We start from the raw sequence: 18,887 nt of genomic DNA on the forward strand, positions 1-18,887 counted from the left end.
GCCTTGTGCTAGATACGACACAAGCCTGAGGATAGTTTATGAAAAGATAATTGCAGTGGTTTCAAAGTTACACGGCGCCACATCTATAAAGGTTATAATTTGCTGTTCCTGCGCGCTGGACGAATTCGAAATATATAAGCTTTTATGATCCTTCATCATAACGAGAGAGCCAGTTATGCCGGCAACAGCAAAAATTTTTATGCAGAAAGACAACAAATTACTTAAGATAAATTTGCGACACATTATAGAACGACCTTTTAAGCAATTACGGTGATCGTGAGATGTTACAAGAACTCAACCAAAATCTGGGTCAACAGCGAAGTGGTATACAATGTTTATGATTATACAGTTATGTAGGTTTACACACAGTTCGCATATGGTGTACTGTATATAGGTTATATATGTTTAAAAAGTAGATACAATTTGAATGATGATGATGATGCCATGAAGACAAAATGCTTGCGTCAGTTTGTTGACGGCGGGGATGTTAGTAATAGCGCTAATGCCACCGCAGTCTACAAAGGGGTGTCAAGAGTTAACAACAGCCAATTGGAAAATAGAAAATTTGGAAGAATTAATGATAATAGTAGTTTATCTTAAAACTTGAATGATTAAAAACACGTTCAGAAATTTAATAATTACACCTCAAAAGACAATACTTGAAAAAAATAGGCCTAGATTTTACGATTTACTTACGCTACTAAGTTACTTGAAATTCGCCTCTTCCAACCTACAACAACTTATAACTTAAATAGTTTTGTTTTGAAAGGCCACCATCGTGAAGGAGAACATATTTAAGCTGATTCTTAATTTGCATCACAAATCAAATTTACAATTTAAGTTTACAAGGTAAGAATATATTTGCATCGATGCAGTTGTAAACAATGACTTTTTGTATGGTTAGCCTATATCAGTTATGAAATAATTAAAGTGATCGATCAGTGACAAGACAAAATTGATTTTTTGACAATTAAATTAAACGTCATTCAACAGATACACGTCAAGGTAAGCGGCGGTTTGAAATGATGAAAACCTTACTATAGCCTGAAGGTTATTAACTGCCCGAGCACATTCTAAATGGAAATGTAAGTGGTACTTTTGCGGGATAATTGAAATTTTTGGGAAAGATTTAATTATATCGTAGAAACGTATGTGTACGCCTACAACATTTCGAAATTTCTCTACAGAAAAGTAATAATTAGCAAAGTTTAGGTTACTCTCTGATTTTCTTGTCTTATTATCAAAATATGCAACAAAAGTCATTTTACAGTTTTTTAAACTATTTTGATCATGACTAAACAGAAGTTATAACTTTAAAGTTATAAAAATATTTAGAAGTTGTAATTATTGCCAACAATTACCATTTTTTCTGCATACAAATAGCATATTTTTAGGATATCTTATATTATAACCATTTTTGCCACAAATACAAGCTAACTATAACATATGTTTTATACGTAACTCAGTACTAATGGTTTGATATAGAATATTATTTTACTTTTTTATCACAGGTAATGGCACTTGTTAAAAGTTACCACTTCATTACTTGCCTTGCTTGTAAAATAAATAAAAGTAAAACTGTGTTGCCCAGTGGTTCTTAAAGTAGGAGGCGTGCCCCCTTGGGGGTTGGGTGAGGTTCATAAAAGGGCGCGAGAAATTACAAACTCTCTATGAGTTATGGTTATGACCAGCGTGGTCCAACTGCAGGCCCGCGGGCCACCTTGGCCCGCGAGCACCGATTTTTTGGCCCGTGAACTGATAGTCAGCTTTGATAGTCGCTATTGTCGAGGAAGAACCTCGACCGCAGATGTCACATTGATCAGCATTTAATAGCTAAAAATTTTGAACTATTCTAATTTCAGTTTTAATTAAAAAAGAGAACTTTTTTCAGTTCTAATATCAATGTCACATTGTTCTTCAGTTCTAATTTCACATTTCTTCAGTTCTGATTTAAAAACATTGGCCCGCAAGATAAAAAAATTTTTTGATTTTGGCCTGCGATGAAAAAAAGTTGGACCACGCTGGTTATGACTATAAACATGCTTTCACAACCAAGCTGCTAAGTCAATTGCTGTCGGTTGTTAAATATTTGGCTTCTAAAAAGCAGCTATATCCTTCTCATTGATGAAAGTTAATTGCAAATAAATTGTTGTTCTGTTTAATGTTTTTTGATTTTGCAATATGGTGGGGCGCGAGTTTTTAGCATCGGCAAAGGGGGGTACGCCTCAAAAAGTTTAAAAAAAAAACGGTGTAGCCTATACGGCAAAACGTTTTGCTTAATTTCAAAACGAAATAGCTTTATTATGTTGTTATAAACTATATAATTTAAACCAGTCACAATAAATCAATTAGAACAGTGCGTCGACAATCATAGGCGAGGTATATACTGTATTTAAAGGCGATCTTTTGCTAAATCCAACCCAACCGACCGTCCATCGATATCTACAGCATAACTCTAAGTTTATTTACATGATAAGAGTAACAAATGTAGCTTTTATTAAACACAACCTCAGCGACTAAACATGTTTTAAAATTGTTATTTCTTGGTCATATCATTCTTTCTTTTTGATATCGTCGAATGTACTTAAAGATGAAAAAGCGGGCTTGCCGAAGTAAAAATGTTTGACTTCATCAATTTTCTTGCACCATTTAGTTGCGTTCCCCTTTCGGTCCTGAAGTTGATATGAACGCCCAGGCTGCATGAAATTAACATCATTAAAAACTGCTCGCCAAAATTTAGCTTAAACTACTCGGAAATGTATACTTACCACATGTACATTGAAGTCTTTAAATGTTTTTACTTCTACTGTCAAATCTTGTGACCTAATTTAAGAATATTGATGAAACAACAGTAAGAGTAAGCGCTTTCGATGTTGCTATATCACGAAGCTAAATTTACAAGTTCAAGTTACAGTGTGCTGATTATTATGTTATTGCCTTCTAATAAAATAAAATGATCTAACAAAATTTGAACTATTTTTGGCTGTCAAATGTATATTTAATCACTGCTTGCAACGCTTTTGATAAATCACACACAACATACAAATTACCACGGAATTTCCCCTTTTTCTTCCATGGTTTCGGGATCAACATAAACCAGTCGCGGACCATGCATGAGCAGAAATTGTCGAAGTTTCACGGAGAGACCTCGCTTTTTATGCAATTCACCTTGCTTAATAATGAGACTTCCCTTAGCAAAATGATTCCTGAAAATATATTACAGTTACTATTTGAATTGTAACTTTATTTAGTTTTATTAACTGCATTTTGTTTATGGTGCTTTAATGGTTTATAGTGATCGCTAACAGAACATGCATATTGATAAACCCGCAGTTTGCAGTTAAGGAAAACAACAACATAATTACCAACATGAGATAGATATAATGGCTTCAAGAGGTCAAACATGTTGCAAAAAGTTTCACAACAACAATCGTTGAAATGTATTTTGTCATATTGGGCTTTCGCTTCTTGAAAATACCAAAACTTTTGTACGGATTGGGATGTGTTAATGGTTATTTTCAGCACCCAAAACCTGACAAGGACATCACCTTCGATATTAATGTACAAAAATCATCCAATTCTACACAGAAGGTTTGTTGCGCGACAGAAGCGAGTGCCAAACATGTCAGCACGCACAGAATACATGTTGAACATTGCCGAAGTGTGAGTTTGTGCAGCAGATTTGGTCTCTTTAACAACTGAATCTTTCTGCCATGTGTGGCAAACGTGTGCCAAAAATGCACTTGCCTAACTTGTTACACTTGGACCACACCACACTTTAATTTAAATGGAAAGAATACTTTATATTCATATTTCGAAACATCTAAAACAATGACCAAACTACGGTAGTTTACTTATGGATATGAGTTTGTGATTTACCATATGGAGGTTTTTTGTGTTGAGAGAAACTTTTGCTTTTCTTCTTTTGGCATGTTCATGCTTAATCCAAACCCTTCATCGTCGTCTGGCGCACTGGATGGCAGTCTACGTGTTAAGACGTTAAGTCATGGGGAAACAATCAAACAAAACGCTGATTTGAAAACATAGTATCTTTGTTATATCATGCAAATAACATGCTTCAGAAATAAAATAGTTTTAGGCACATGTACTTACTTTTCATTCAAATTGTCATGAGAAAAAATGTTCCCTTCAATCTGGTTATAGCAAAATATAAGCCAATGAGCAACAAACGAGGTAAATGTTTGCTATTGAAACCAAATCGGCGTAATTTTGTTACTAAGGAACGGCTATCACCGGTTCAACGGAAAAACAGCGTTGGTGCAAAGCGATTTGTCATACTTTCATGTTAACTTATTCCTGACTCAAATGTCATAAATAAAACAGTAATTTAAATCAGACTTAAATCTTGCTATCAATCTACAGTAAATCTAACTTCAACTAAACCTTAAAAACCTTAAGTCGACTTTTTGCACAACCAATCATTTAATCTAATCGCTTATCTTTCATACCAAGCTGCGTGACCTAGTTAAGGCAAAATAGTTGCTTTGTAATTTAATTCTTACCTCCTCGTTGCTCTGCAGAGTTTGAGAAACGCAAGACTTCATCGCTGGTGGCATTTCATTTGGTAAATTTTTCCAATTGATGTTAGCGAAAAAGGGATGACCTTTAAGAGCATGAAATCCACCAAGATTTTTGCTACCAAGTCTTTTATTTGAGTCAACAACCTATAAAGACATTACTGTATATTTGATATAGAGTGCACAAAGCTATACCGTGTATTTAACACACCCAGACGAAACATGCTTGTCAATTATTGCTCGGTCAAAGCCCTAAATTTCCAAAAAAACGTATGTGACTTCTGACATGAAAGAAAATCCACTTTTTACCGACTAACAGTGCCTTACCAATAGTTTACTGATTAAATCCTTGGCGTCATTGTCCATAGCGGAAGGTACTTGATAATCGCATTCAATAATTTTGTGAAATATATGATACTCATTTGGATCATAAAAAGGAGTGCTGCCAACCATCATTTGGTAAATTATGCAGCCTAAGGACCATAGATCCGAACTAAAGAAATGATGTTTGAGATTGAACATAACAACTGTAAATAAATTTGCAAAGTGTCTTATGAAAATGACACGAAAGATTTACTAAGTTTTTTATAGTTCACCTGGAAGAAGACGCCTTTCCTATTAATACTTCCGGTGGAACATATTCTGCTGTACCAACAAAAGCATTTTCAAGTTGATCTAAAATATAATTGTTGTTGTGATTTTCAAAAACTGTTGTGTTGATTGCCTTCCAATAAAGTAATACTGCGAAGCACCTACCATGTGCAGGACTAACATTAAGAGGAGATTCTTGTACTGTTGACTTGGCAGCGCCGAAATCTGAAATCTGTACATGCATCTCCTCCGACAAAAGTATATTAGCAGGTTTTAAATCTCTAAATGTTTATCAAAACAATACTGTTAGACAATTAATTTTCACTAAAACGTTAGCTGCTAAATACTTATAATTTTGCTTGTACCTGTGGACTAAATCGCACTCAGACAAATATTCCAAAGCCAAAACCAATTCGGCAGTATAAAATTGTACGCATTCTTTAGACAGGCAATGATAATGCTGTATGTACCATTCAAGCTCACCGTTTGCAGCATAGCTTAATACAAAGACTTTAACAATATTAAGTGAAGGAAATATTTCTGCAAAGCACATCGTATGGCAGTCCTATACCTATATACATATGAAACATTCATAATGTTACACGTAACTAGTTAGGTTACGCTGATTAATTAGCTATATATTATTCAGTCAAAAGGGATACAGAGTCGTTTGTCGTCTTTGAATGAATATTCCAGTTTCACAAAAAAAGGGTGATACAACTTGCTGATTATTTGTTTTTCCTTGTTAACTTGATCCCATTTGCCATTTTTAATGACCTTTGTTTTGTCCAAAATTTTTACTAAACATTGAAATTGATTGTTACATTTTGTCGTGGAAGAATTACATCTAAAGCGCTATGGAAAAACATATATGTTTAATTTTAGTTCATACTAACTTGCATACTTCTTGTTGGTTCTAATGTCTTTCGCCAAAACCACCTGTACAATTAATTTGAGTTATATGACTGCATACCGTTTGACATTATTTGTACTAAAATCAGTTGTAGTACAGTATATACCTATACAAATGATAGTGTTATAGTGTCTAGCAATGAACTTCATAATCAGACACAAACCTTGTAAATGAAATGCTAGGCAAATTATATGAACTAAGTTTATAGTAAAACAGCAGTTTATTGTTGCTTATAATTCATTTAAACCACATATAACAATACAGACACTGTTGAGTGAACAAAAAATTTTCACAATTTTGTTTTGAAAGTGGCTATTTCCCGTCAGTAGGTCACGCAACCTATTGTTAAAGATAGGCGAACAGCTTAGGAGAATGGCAATGCAAAAACTTGATTTTAACTATTTTAGATTTCATTGGAGTTAAAGTTGGATTATACGCGTTAGATTTAGGTTAAGGTTAGGTTAGGCCACTATGCTATAACATTTAAATTAGGTTAATAAGAAATTGTGAAAAATATGGCTTTGAACGCACGTATTTTTTTCGGTGAAATAATGGCAGCCATTCGTTTTAGTCCACTGAAGCTCTGTTCAAAATTGAACATGTTTTTCTACTTTCGTAGCAGGGATTGCCCTACTATTTTACTATCATCACCTTGCAAAACTAGATCTCAGGCTACTTGCTTCGCGCAATATTGGTCGACTTCGCTTTACATCAGGAAGCAATACTAATGAAATGTCTTTGAATGAAAGAGATTTTTGACGTTTTGTAGAGTGGGCTACTTTTAGTGGCAATATTGTTACCGATGACATTATATGCTCGAGAACATGCGATTGTAAGTTTGAAGTTAAGGTATAACGAAGCTATCTAACTTACCGTTGAATCTTCATCTTCGCCCAACACTCGTAAAACAAGAAAATCATCCGGACCTTTTTCTTCAGACATTGTGGACGTCAGTACTGCTGGCGATGCTCCATTTCGTTGAAATGTAGCTAGTTTTTAAGCTCTCAAATTATGCTATTGACTTTTGATGACTAAGACAAAAAGAAAAACTGTTGAAAACTGAAACACTTGAACTGTACTATCTTAACAGGCTGCATTCTGGTAATCTACAAAGATTGTTAAAGCTATTTAACACTACAATCTAATTTTGCAACTTACTGTATAGTAAACCTAGTGAATGTAATCAGAAATGAATTTCATAAGAATATCAGCGCACGTTTGCTTATCTATACTCATTAAATGTGATTTGTCGATTAAAACAATACCCAGCAGGAAGCAACAAATCATACTGATGACTAACGGCTGCCTGATGTGCATAATGTAGGCGGCGATACATACATCAGCCTTGTATAAACATAATCTGCATGTGCAATATCACCAACCCTTCTGAAGTAATCGTAAAAGTACAGCTAACTTAGAAAAACAAATGTAAAGCAACAATTAGCTTAATAAATTGGCTGTAAGTTGTACAATCCTTCGATGTCATTTATGAGTGCAAGACATATACAGTCGTACGTGTTGAAGATTCCCAGTTGAAGCCCAGGGGTCGTCTGTCGTCGAAAATATTGATCTATACTTTGTTGAACGTGATAAAGCAAACAGCATTTCTTTGCTAACCTGCTTAACATATCTGCTCACTTACTTGAACGCAGTGTTATATTTATGCGCATATGCATATTTAGCGTTAAACTCATATTCGCATATCACTGGCGTTTCACGCAGGATATTTGACGTCGTTTCAAACGCTAAGCACACTAGCAAAAGAGACGTTCATTACGTAAACACTAAACCCGCTTCTCTCTATATTAGTAGCCTTATAGTTTGCAGCTCCCTGCAACAAAACGTTTTCAGTTTTGTTTTACTTTAATTAGTGTTGTTGTAAACAAATACATGTTTATAAGTATCATGTTATGCAAACACAAGTTGCTTTCCAAGACGTTTAGACCTTTAGTCTAGTTAGTAGTTTCAGTAGTAAAATTGTCATTATAAAATATAAATAGTTACGAATGATCGAGTACTGCTCGTTCAATTCTCTTCTTCATGGATCTATCCTTCACTTCTGGATACTAATTCTGGGTACCAATTGTGGATTCTGCATAATCAGATAAATTTAGATTTTCAGTCCAGCAACCATCTTGATTCTAAAAATTCAATATGTTTACATATACCACACCCTGTATGTTCTAATTCATCAGTTAATTTTTCTCATCTGGCGCAAATCTTTATTGCAGATATTAAGTGGTCAGAAAATGTTTTGATTTTCAGTATCGTGATCGTATTATCTCGAAAAAGTTATGATGTATCTGTGTAGGCCTACTACATTTTGAACTTTTCTCTCCCTAAATTTATTTTCTTTATCTGAATGCAAATCCAAGTGTTGAATATTGAAGCAAAATCTTTGCACTTGTGGGTTCATACTAATTGCAAAACGGCATAATAGGTATATGTACATTGTACAGCCAGAGTATAGTCTATATTATGTGCGCAGAAAACAAAGACAAGCAGACAGACGGACGGACTAATAGACATTTATGGAGTTCGAAATAGTCCAAATCAACAGGCAATAGATTGAATTTTCTGTATTTTTTATCCTTTCCCTATATTTTTCATATACACATGGGACTGTTACACCTTTGCACATAGTCCCCTTGGTAACATTGACCGCTATGATTTTTGAAGAATCATTTTTTACTTACTTTAATATGCTGTACAACTAGTATACTTGCATTGCCTTTGAAAAATGGGCATTGGGCCACCATATTAATGCTTGAGTCAAGTTTTATGGAACTACCTTGAAATGTACGGACTTATTATTAAAAACCCTTTCACCAGTATATTTACTGACAACTCCTCTTTGATTTAAGGCCAACTTCTTTGTGAACTTGCCGCCTCACTTTAAAAATTGAATGACTATTGTAGCGGTTTTCTCTAACAAAAACAAAAAGAAAACTTGCAATTTCTTGTTTTCATCAGTTATGGATTCAATTTACAATACTTTTATTACCATTTCCTCCATATATTTTAGAAGAAGTTGAACTTCCAAAAACACAGTCACAGCCAATCGTATAATGTTTAAAAATTATTGTCTATTCAAAGCTAAAGATACGTTTTATTAGGTTTAGCCAAATTACATTTACATGCTGGTACGTTATATGTCTTTGCTGGGTTTTCCACATTGTTTTGGCGAATGACTGCTTTCACATTGGTTGATGTCTTAGTATTCCTTGAGTTGTTGGTGGATGACAGAGAAACTATTTGCTGCGCTCTGTTTTGCTCTTGGACCGTTCGAAATGCTTCTATATCAGTTTCATTTTTGTGCTTCATCCTCGAAGGCATTAACAGCATTTTCTGTTCCGACTTATTTATGGCTGCATTTTCAGCATTAGTTAGTACACCAGTTGGCAACCAACCTATACCAAGTAGAACTGCAGACAGTAAACCTGAAACACAGGCCGACCAACCAATATACAAGGCGTTTCCATAGACAGGAGCAAAATCATCGAAGTAACTCGCCATTTGTTGATCGGTCGCATCGGTGTACATAGAGTTGGCAAACCTGCCATAATTGTGGGTGTTATTACTTACTATTTGTACGCATGTCGGTTAGGCTTATACTCTATCGGTAGAACATCACACCTATATGAGGACCAAATGGTATTGTATAGTATGATATTGTTTATCCTCGAACTGAGCAAAGTCTTTGTACGATGTCTGGCGATGTTTTCTAATCGCTGGAGCCCAGGTTACCTAGCAAGCTTTTGTGCAAGCTCCCATTGTCACACATTTTATTTTTTGACTTTTTTATGGTATTGCCCGAATTTACAACTGTCCACCAGATCCACTGAACAGGTGGAAGTTTCGTTAATGTCTTGCCCAAGGGCATTACACTGTTTTCCAACTTGTGCTCTATAGCCTAAATACGGACCAATGATGTTTGCTTAATGGATTTGAATAGAGGAATCAATTTTTTTCTTGTAATTATGATAGTGAATGAGTTACAACGCAGTGCTTACGATGAAATATTATAATTGTTTGATAATAATAATAATAATTATTGGAAACGTTTCCAAACTTCAAACTTTGACTTTAGAAGTTGTTTCCACATGGAACAACACAAACACAAGAAAGGCACGATGCCGCAATGCAGTAATCATTCATAAATGAAATATTCCTAAAGAAATAAATTGAGCTAGAAATTAACCAAAACTTGTACGCGTAAACCTCGCTATTGTGTGTGGCGTCATGAAAAAGCATCCTACACAGTGTATGGACCTCAGCAAGACTTCAAAACAGACGAAATGTTTTTGCAAGAAAATTCAATCAATATTGACGAGATTAACAAATATTTAGATTTAACCATTTTGCAAGGGTTTAATTAGAATACATAAACTTTAAACTGACAACAAAAGACATATTTGAAGTTATATGGAATTATCACAGAACTTATACTTATAGATTACAATAGTGAAATGCTGCTACATGGCATCATTACGGTGTCCAAATGGTTATACTCACTGCTTTCACGGTAGTGTGTTATATTAAACCCTAACTTGAAACTATACATGAATAAGAAGCTACACGAATAAAAATTAATTCGCTTAAATTTATCCAAGAATCACGCACTGTGTAAGAGGTAATTAGTCTCACCATGTAACTCCTGATCCGACCAATACTCCGCATAGTCCAAACAAAACGGCTGAAAGCTTAATGATCCTCCATTTTGTTATCATTGCTCCACCAATACTGGTGCAGGTTAGACCTAAGTTATTAAAAATATATTGTGAAAACCGGTAAACTGTAGGCTTTTATGGCCAACACAATCCAAAGCTAGTGTTTTCCAAATGGATTTCTTCGCAACTATACTGTTTCCTGGACATAACTATCCTGTAGAGGTTTTGGGAGAGGTAGCCCATAATTTTTTGTGTCTAATTATTATTATTCTGAAGAAGTGCAGTTTTTGAAATTATAAAATGAAGTGGCAGTACTATATATGTCGTCTATATATACTGTGTACAAATTATCTCTGCATTTTGATTTAATAGAATACCAGTCTACCTATTCAATCTATCATCATACTTAAGTGTGTATAAGATTTCTAAGTGTATTATGATTTACAATGTACATGAAGTTACTGTAGCTTTCATAAAACATAAAAGATTTAAAAACCTTTAAAATTCTAATTTTCTGAAATTATTATCAACTATTGACTAATCTAATAAAGAGTCTTACCTAAGGGAGTTAGAGTAACTCCCAGAGTTGCAAAAATGAAAGCAAGAATGCCAATTGTACGACATCCTCGGACAACATATGAGGCTTCAAGATTTAAAACTCCATAGTGTATGCACTCGACTGAACCGATTTCTTTTATTGTACAAGTATGCCATAATCCCTGCATGATGACAGTTCCTGTCAAAGAATCATTTCTCACGATTCCATGCTTCCAGTCTGGTAAAAATATGATCAGAATTGAGCCCAACCAAGCAAGAAGTCCCACTAAATATCCGACAATTTGTCTATTTGAATTCAGCATGATCAAAAAGGCATAGAATCATGAAACATATCCACATTCAAAAAAATAATAGAAATTTCAAATTCAATAAACTTTCTTTAGTTTTTTCTGAAGAACAGAGATTTCATTTTTAGCAATTCAGAAAGTATAAACGTATGTCTGCTGTAGTTTTGCGTAAGAAAAACAGTAAAATGCTCGTTGCAAACCAATTATAATACGATTGCAAATGATCGCTAACTTCTAAATTACGATCGAAGCAACTTATTTGTTGCTGTGAAAATCTTGTCTTGTCAGGCCTTTTTTGGTTTGCGTAATCTGCTGTCAGCGAAGTACATGAAACGCTTCATTAAATAGGTGTACTGAAATCAATTCTGTCGATAACTCATTTTTGCTACATGGACGCCACAATATTGACGTGTCCGTCTTTCAAAGCTTCAGGATCGATATCGCTAGAAATTTCGTTGAAGTTAAAGTGAAAGATAGCGACAACATTAATGTGTATAATGTAGTTGGCAAGTGAACCGTACTGTAACAGAATGTAAAAGATTTTTAGTAGAATGACATTTTGGTAAGCTTCAACCTGTTAATGGGAGATTTCTGTGCAGCGATGTAGGAATGTATAGGCCTATACTCTATAAGTATCAAAGGGCGACGAAATCTTTTAACAGGAATTGTAAAGACGTGAGAAGCATCATTTAGCTGAGAATTCCCACGGGACGAGAGTCTGACAAGCAACAGTTGAACAAATGAACAACGGAACATGGTTTCCAATATCAATGACAAAGACGAAAAGAGATACATTTTTGATTACGCTGTTTGCAAAGATCGATGCGAAGATTTTTTAACAAAAAATTCTTTTCTTGTAATTTACTATGTGCTGTTTTTTTTCGCATTAATAGGTGACAGATAAATAAAGTTAACTCATACAGCTGTGAAATTTAAGTTGAACAGCACACCAACGGATAACTTACATATAGATATAACTTAGTATATAGGTCGGAATTCATAAATTCGATTTATATGTCAAAGTTCAAAATATGGTAAAGCTAATATAGGTTTGTTATAAACACATAACTTGCAGTAGCCTACTCTATACAACATATCTTGTCAAATGTTTTTGGCATATAAAGCATCACAGACAGTATAACTTCATAGTGCATAAATAAACGACAGGAATGAGAATTGCCTCTTCAAAAACCTTTCTTCTATCACCCAAAACGCAAACTGGCGCACCTCATATCGTAATAGGTTGTCGATATAAAACCAATTACCATTCAAAGCATGACATTTTGATACTTAAGCAACCGCGTAATTAAGCACAAGTATTCGCAGTTAAAAAATAATCACCAGGAAAAACACACCGAATTGGAAACATACTTTTCAACTTAGAAAAAATTTGTCTGTGGGCCTTTATTTGATTCGAAAGTTATTCTAACTAAGATACCATAACATAGTGGCGTACCTACATATTATCAAACAAGTATATATAGAACTAACTTCTTTTCATCATGATAGAAATGGTCAAATAATAAAAATTCAAGAATAAAAAAGATTCCGAAATAATTTAAAACTCATTTTTAGGCGCGAAGCAGAACAGACAAAAACTGTCCAATGGACGAGTATACATGCATTTCTTTCCAATAAGGTCTGTTTTGTTGGGCAGCATACACAAACAGTAAAAGCAAAAAAAAGGTTCGTCATCAAATAATCACACAGTAGCCTAATCAAAGTTGAGCTTTGGCTGTTCTTTGATGTTCATCTTGAGCTAAAGGTGCGAGCATCTCCTGATTTCTGTTGCCTGAATCAAATCTCCGGCCCTCAGAACTCTGTTTATATCCGTAGAAGATGTATATTGACAGACCTGTCACGAAAAGAAAACTCCCAGATTATGATATCGACCGTTGGGTTATGTCATCAGTACAACTATATATTTTTATTGTAGCCTATACACACTGAGTTTACAATATGTATATAAACCTATTGCCATCCAAACAGCAAATCTGATCCACGTTCCAAAACTCAGTTCACACATCAAGTAAACGTTACAAATCACAGAAAGTATTGGCAGTATTGGAACTAAAGGGACCTTGGTAAGATTAAAAAAGTAAAAATTAGCGAACTACCTGACCTTGTATAATGTAATAGAAAATAGACGAGTCCAAAGTTTTGAAATCAAACGTTACTGTACATAGATCATGACTAATGACACAGTTGTTTCAGTCTTACCGAAAAAGACAACTTTGTTTGAGATTGAGGTTGTCGCATTATTATTATAGTCGCACAAAGAATAACAAAGGCAACAATTGCGATTGCTGTTACGGCGGGTATATAAGGTATTTCAGAGAAATGAACGAGTATTCCACAAAGAATAAAAGACAGGCCACCTGAAAGAATTTAAGATATTGTCAGTTGATTGGTAAACAAGTTAAAATGTTAAATTTATATTTTGAAAAGCAACATAGGCTAACGGGTGAGTAGTTTTATTTTTAGGTACATTTTATTTCATCTAAACAGAAATGTTTTTCAATTGTAAAAATAAATGTAGTATACTAGCTGTCAAGAGCGATTATATATCAACATACTCGTTTACCAATAACAACAATGCAGCAATAACTGATATTCCCGGATTGCTTTGTGGGAAGATTATTGCTTGGATTAAAACAACGAGAAACAAGTGATTGATCTTGACCATACTGTCTATTCATAAATGTATCATCATCTGCTTTATTTGCTGTTGGAACATCAGGTTGATATCTGAAAGTTCGTAAAATGTTTTCGCCAGTTATAATAACAAAAACGCGTTTATACATCAAAAGCAGAATAGTATCATTACAAGAATAAGTTCAAAATGCTCTAAATATTTGCATCAAAGCAATGAGCTGTCTTGTATTCTCTATATGTGCTTAACTAAATGTAGTCGTGATAGTTTTACTACACTTTTGATTTTGTTTCCGTGTTGATCTAATTTCTTGAATGAAATTATTACGGGTATTTTTAATTACGCTCATAATAACAATACCAGCAACGATTGTTCTTGAATTTGTAACCAGAAACGTTTAGAAGTTTAATTTGTCCTTTCTGTGAACGTGTTTATTACCTTAAAATCAAGACACATATAGCAACCAGGGTGTAAGCTAAAAGTGTTCCTATGGACATCATATCAACCAAATCTTCGAGGTCGAATAATAGGACCATGATTGCTGTAGAAATCAAAATAGTATTTTTTGAAGTTCGGTTTGTTGAGAAAAATTGTATTAAAATAAGAGCTTTGGAATGTCATCGATAGCTAACACATACAAAAGTTTTCTGTATTTCTATTAACCATAATCATGAAAACATAAACATTCCAAGCCGCTAAATTTCAAATTACCAGAAAAAACAAATAACCTCTTTTGAGACCGTCAGTTAAGTTAAAATCCTGCAGATGAATGGCCGGTAACTAACAACAAACCTGCAAGTAATCCTGATAGTATAGTTGCAATGAGCGGAGTTTTAAATTTTTTGTTAATGCGGGCAAGAAAGCGAAATATCAAACCGTCTTGTGCCATTGCATAAACAATTCGAGGCATGGGGAACAATCCACCCAGCAAACTGAAGGAAACAAATGGTATAACTCGAACAACAACTTTTACAGTTTTGAACTTTAATGCAAAGCCTTTGCCATTAAAACAAATATTAGGCTCATTCCTGCGTATTCATAAATAAATCACCATTTCTTCAATGAAAATGAGACAAGTTACTATGACTACAAGCAAAGTTTACCTAGATGACAAGGCACAGGTGGCTCCGATTGCTAGTGGTATTACAGCCCAGTTCCATTGAACCAAGCTAAAAGCATTGGGTAAAGGGGCTCCAACATCCATCATATAATAGGGAACCATTAAAGTTAGCACCACAGATATGCCAACATATGCAAAAAACACGATTAGCAGAGAAATAACAATGGACACAGGAATTGCTTTTTGAGGGTTTTTCACTTCTTCACCTATTAACATGTAGATAACTGTGTAAGCCTATATTTTATATACAATAACTGGCACTATACAACAAAACACAAAAGTTAACATTGATCGGGACCGCAATAGCAAACAAAAAATTGTGATGCATTCAGTAACCTGTTGTAGCGATGATATCAAATCCAACAAACCCAAAAAAACAAGTGGCCGCGCCAGATGCCACGCCTGAAAACCCATAAGGAAGAAATCCACCATCCCCAAAACGTTTATGCTTCTCGTAAGTACCGTTTTGATATAACGAGCAATCTAATTCTGTTCGTAAACATATAGGTTGCAGAATCAAGCAATATTTCCTGTAGACAACTTTAAAAACGTTTTAGTCCTGCTTATATACCTGTAACAGTTGTACTAACGTTGGGGGAACTTGTGGTTCGGGTATCTTTACTCAAAACACATCTGTTGGCAATACTGCAGCAAAACAGGTATTAAAATTAGCATAAGAAATTAAAAATGCTTATATAGTAGCTGAGTAGCTAAATTTAAGGCTCGTATGTGATGTAAAACAAGCCCTTAATAGCTGTATAGTCTACGACTCTACGTTATCTAATTACATTTATATTATTACTGTAAACGAATGTCTTCAGTTGACCGCCTCCAATTTTGCGGATCCGCCACAATTGAACCAGCAATGATAACGAACAGAATTACACAAATATTAACCATCGTAAACACTTTGCTGAACAAGGCAGATTCTTTGACCCCAAAACACAACACTCCTAAAGGAAAGACAAATCGTTTGATTATAGGCTCTTTATTTTACACAAAACAGAACAACTACTTTAATTAACCAATAACCAATTAGCACCGTATTAGCCAATTAGCTTCAAACTTACCAAGGCTGTCACTTTTTCCCGCAAAAATTTTATGTTCGAGGCAAACTTTGATAACCAAGTTTCAAATTTATCACATTAAATTAACCCTAACTGAACTCTATCTTTTAACCTACAATCCTATAACCACAACTAAATCTTAAATAACCAAAATTTTGAATAAACCAAATTGTTCTTAACAACGGGCCGTGTTAATTTTGCTGAAATATATATGCAATTAACAAATTACACGTTGCGTAAAGTTTCCATTTTAGCAAACATAACCGTAATCTAGAAAGTTCTCATATGGATCAAACTTTCTCATGATTATTGTTTTCAGGTTGATAAAATAAAGAGATATGTAGCGATAAAATGATTGTCTATTTAATTTTACCTGTTAGGACAAGTATTACAGCAAAAGCAAAAAAATCTGGATATTCAGCAAAACCCGGCAAATCCATTTTTAAATAAGTCAAGCTAAATTTTCGAAATTTTCCTCCAAGTAGGGCATCTACATTTTCACTCCAAGCACGAGCAACGCTTGACGTACCTGGTAAAAATCAAATTGTTTCAAAATAATTGTGTTTCACATGTTTCACCGTATACATTGACAAGACAAGCTTAAAAAGTGTATATTACCAGTTGAATACTAGTGTGATACTTGGCTGGCATTTTGAGTTTTCTCGTTGTAAGCTAATATGTGTTTTTTTGCATCAATTTGCTATAAACAATAAAGAAAGAACTGCAGGCGGCAAATTTTACCTATTACGTATTCCAAAATAAGGTTCCATCCGATAATAAAAGCCCATATTTCACCAACTGTTACGTAACTATAAACATACGCTGAACCAGCTTTAGGTACACGTGCTCCGAATTCGGCGTAGCAAAGGCCTGAAATATAAAATAGGCATAAACCACTTTGTGAATTACATCGGTCCATGATGATTACAATAAATAGCTCAAGCATCGTTTTGACACATCGAAAAAAGGTAAAGGCTACCAACAGTGTAGCATACGGAGCCCAACCTGTTATGAATTATTTTACCTGCCATGACACTTGCAACAGCTGCGACGAAGAATGAAAGTACAATGGCGGGACCTGTTTTGTCTCTCGCTACAGAACCCGTCAGGACATAGACACCGGCACCTATAGGTCACAGAAATACATGTAAAGTAACTTCAACTTAACCTCTCAAAACCGAAATAATTCAGTATTCTTACCTAAAGTACTGCCAACACCCAAAGCGACAAGGTCTGTCGTAGTGAGACATCTTGCCAGTTCAGTCTGTAAAGATTCTTTCGCCGCGTCCAGAAATGTTTTCTTTCTCATGAGATGCCGAAGCACTCTATTTAATGCTGGCATGTTGATTTGTTATACGTAGTTGCTTGTGGTTTGTTTATTGATCTGACGTTAGCAACAGCAAAGTAAATGCAATAATGTACTGTATAGTTTCATGCAAGAAAAATTTCCTAAACCTGGTGCACAAAAAAAGCAGCCAAAGTAGGTTTCGGATTTTATCGAAAAGATTTGTTGAGCTAAAAATAGGTATTTTTGCCATTGATGAAACTCGCCATAAAACCAAAAAGTTAAAGGGTCATGAATGTGCCGCAAAAATATGTCGTAATTAAGTTAAATACCGGTTGTCAGCCAAAAAAAACTAATAAATGTTCGTATTGGAGGCTGGAACCAACTGCGCTTGCAAAAAACACATCGAGTCATCACTCATCAGTTATCTGCCTTTCTTATATGAAGCTGCGCATTCGTAGTCAAAAAAAGATCGTGGCTTAAGCTATGAATAAGTAAACTTAAAAAAACGAACCGAAAAGTCAACCCACAAAAGTTTATTGTATATTATTTGTATTGAATAACATAAAGCCATTTTGCAAAAAGCATACACTCTGAAGACTATTAATATGTAGCCTACAGTCTGGGTTTGCTATAACTCAGTGGTTCTCAAAGTTTTTTTCCGATTCCTCCCTTACCAACCAAAACACCGTCAATTCCTCCCCCCCAAAAAATCAAAAAAAATAATTTCAAAAATTTTACACTACCTGAATATTGTCCCTGGATGATGTCTTTTGAAGATTTATCTCAGGAATAAAATTCAAAATTGCAAAAGCACGCTCTCACAAAATAACCAAACAAATTTACAAACAAATCGTTGCTCATTGTTAGTGAGAACCGTGAGCCTCATGTTGAGAAGTTAATAAAGAAAATCGAGGAGAAAAGCGTGTGAGTTTTGCTCGAAGGTCTCCGCAAATATCGTGTGTTCCTCTTTTTTTCATAACTAGCTTACTAGCTAGTTCTATAAGTACCTTACTAACAATAAAGAGAAAACAATAGCCATTATGAACCAAACAGACACGTTTATAACGTCAGTCACTGCAGTTAAGGAGCTTGTCCTCGCGCACTATTGTAGACATCTAAACAACCTCTTCGAGAGGATTTTTTTGTTACACATAAAATTAAAAATTTAAAGTTTTTTTCATATACAGTTTTTCCTCCCCAAA

General features: G+C 34.6%; 3 protein-coding genes and 1 long non-coding RNA gene across 5 annotated transcripts; 1 reads left to right on the plus strand and 3 right to left on the minus strand.

Annotated features, from left to right (window-relative positions):
* Positions 1-61: 61 nt before the first annotated feature.
* Positions 62-5,282, plus strand: LOC143446692 (uncharacterized). Its single transcript, XR_013113969.1, has 4 exons — positions 62-324; positions 770-849; positions 994-1,085; positions 5,130-5,282. It is a non-coding gene; the product is annotated as an uncharacterized LOC143446692 (long non-coding RNA).
* LOC143446691 (3-phosphoinositide-dependent protein kinase 1-like) lies at positions 2,444-7,467 on the minus strand. 2 transcript variants are annotated; one of them, XM_076946446.1, is made up of 14 exons: positions 7,201-7,467; positions 6,916-7,073; positions 6,026-6,068; positions 5,792-5,929; positions 5,495-5,639; positions 5,295-5,410; positions 5,135-5,213; positions 4,866-5,031; positions 4,524-4,685; positions 4,114-4,154; positions 3,880-3,984; positions 3,051-3,206; positions 2,769-2,823; positions 2,444-2,696 (listed from the first exon to the last, which is right to left on the minus strand). In XM_076946446.1, the coding sequence occupies exons 2-14, from the start codon at positions 6,982-6,984 to the stop codon at positions 2,553-2,555; spliced, it is 1,419 nt and encodes a 472-aa protein (XP_076802561.1). In that variant the 5' UTR covers positions 6,985-7,073; positions 7,201-7,467; the 3' UTR covers positions 2,444-2,552. The 2 variants fall into 2 exon arrangements, with proteins under 2 accessions (XP_076802561.1, XP_076802562.1); XM_076946447.1 differs by lacking the exon at positions 7,201-7,467 and having other exon boundaries at positions 6,034-6,068; positions 6,916-7,020.
* Positions 7,468-9,022: 1,555 nt separating this feature from the next.
* On the minus strand, positions 9,023-12,145 carry LOC143447010 (claudin-4-like). The gene is made up of 3 exons (XM_076946913.1): positions 11,272-12,145; positions 10,690-10,801; positions 9,023-9,598 (listed from the first exon to the last, which is right to left on the minus strand). The coding sequence occupies exons 1-3, from the start codon at positions 11,570-11,572 to the stop codon at positions 9,139-9,141; spliced, it is 873 nt and encodes a 290-aa protein (XP_076803028.1). The 5' UTR covers positions 11,573-12,145; the 3' UTR covers positions 9,023-9,138.
* A 196-nt stretch (positions 12,146-12,341) lies between these two features.
* Positions 12,342-17,846, minus strand: LOC143447009 (high affinity cationic amino acid transporter 1-like). The gene is made up of 14 exons (XM_076946912.1): positions 17,598-17,846; positions 17,422-17,523; positions 17,139-17,267; positions 16,771-16,926; positions 16,133-16,283; positions 15,902-15,975; positions 15,667-15,819; positions 15,314-15,536; positions 15,003-15,142; positions 14,649-14,751; positions 14,142-14,305; positions 13,778-13,935; positions 13,529-13,637; positions 12,342-13,412 (listed from the first exon to the last, which is right to left on the minus strand). The coding sequence occupies exons 1-14, from the start codon at positions 17,737-17,739 to the stop codon at positions 13,276-13,278; spliced, it is 1,941 nt and encodes a 646-aa protein (XP_076803027.1). The 5' UTR covers positions 17,740-17,846; the 3' UTR covers positions 12,342-13,275.
* Between the last annotated feature and the right edge of the window lie 1,041 nt (positions 17,847-18,887).

Source organism: Clavelina lepadiformis, chromosome 2 (genome assembly GCF_947623445.1).
Source record: "Clavelina lepadiformis chromosome 2, kaClaLepa1.1, whole genome shotgun sequence".
Classification (NCBI taxonomy): Eukaryota; Metazoa; Chordata; class Ascidiacea; order Aplousobranchia; family Clavelinidae; genus Clavelina; species Clavelina lepadiformis.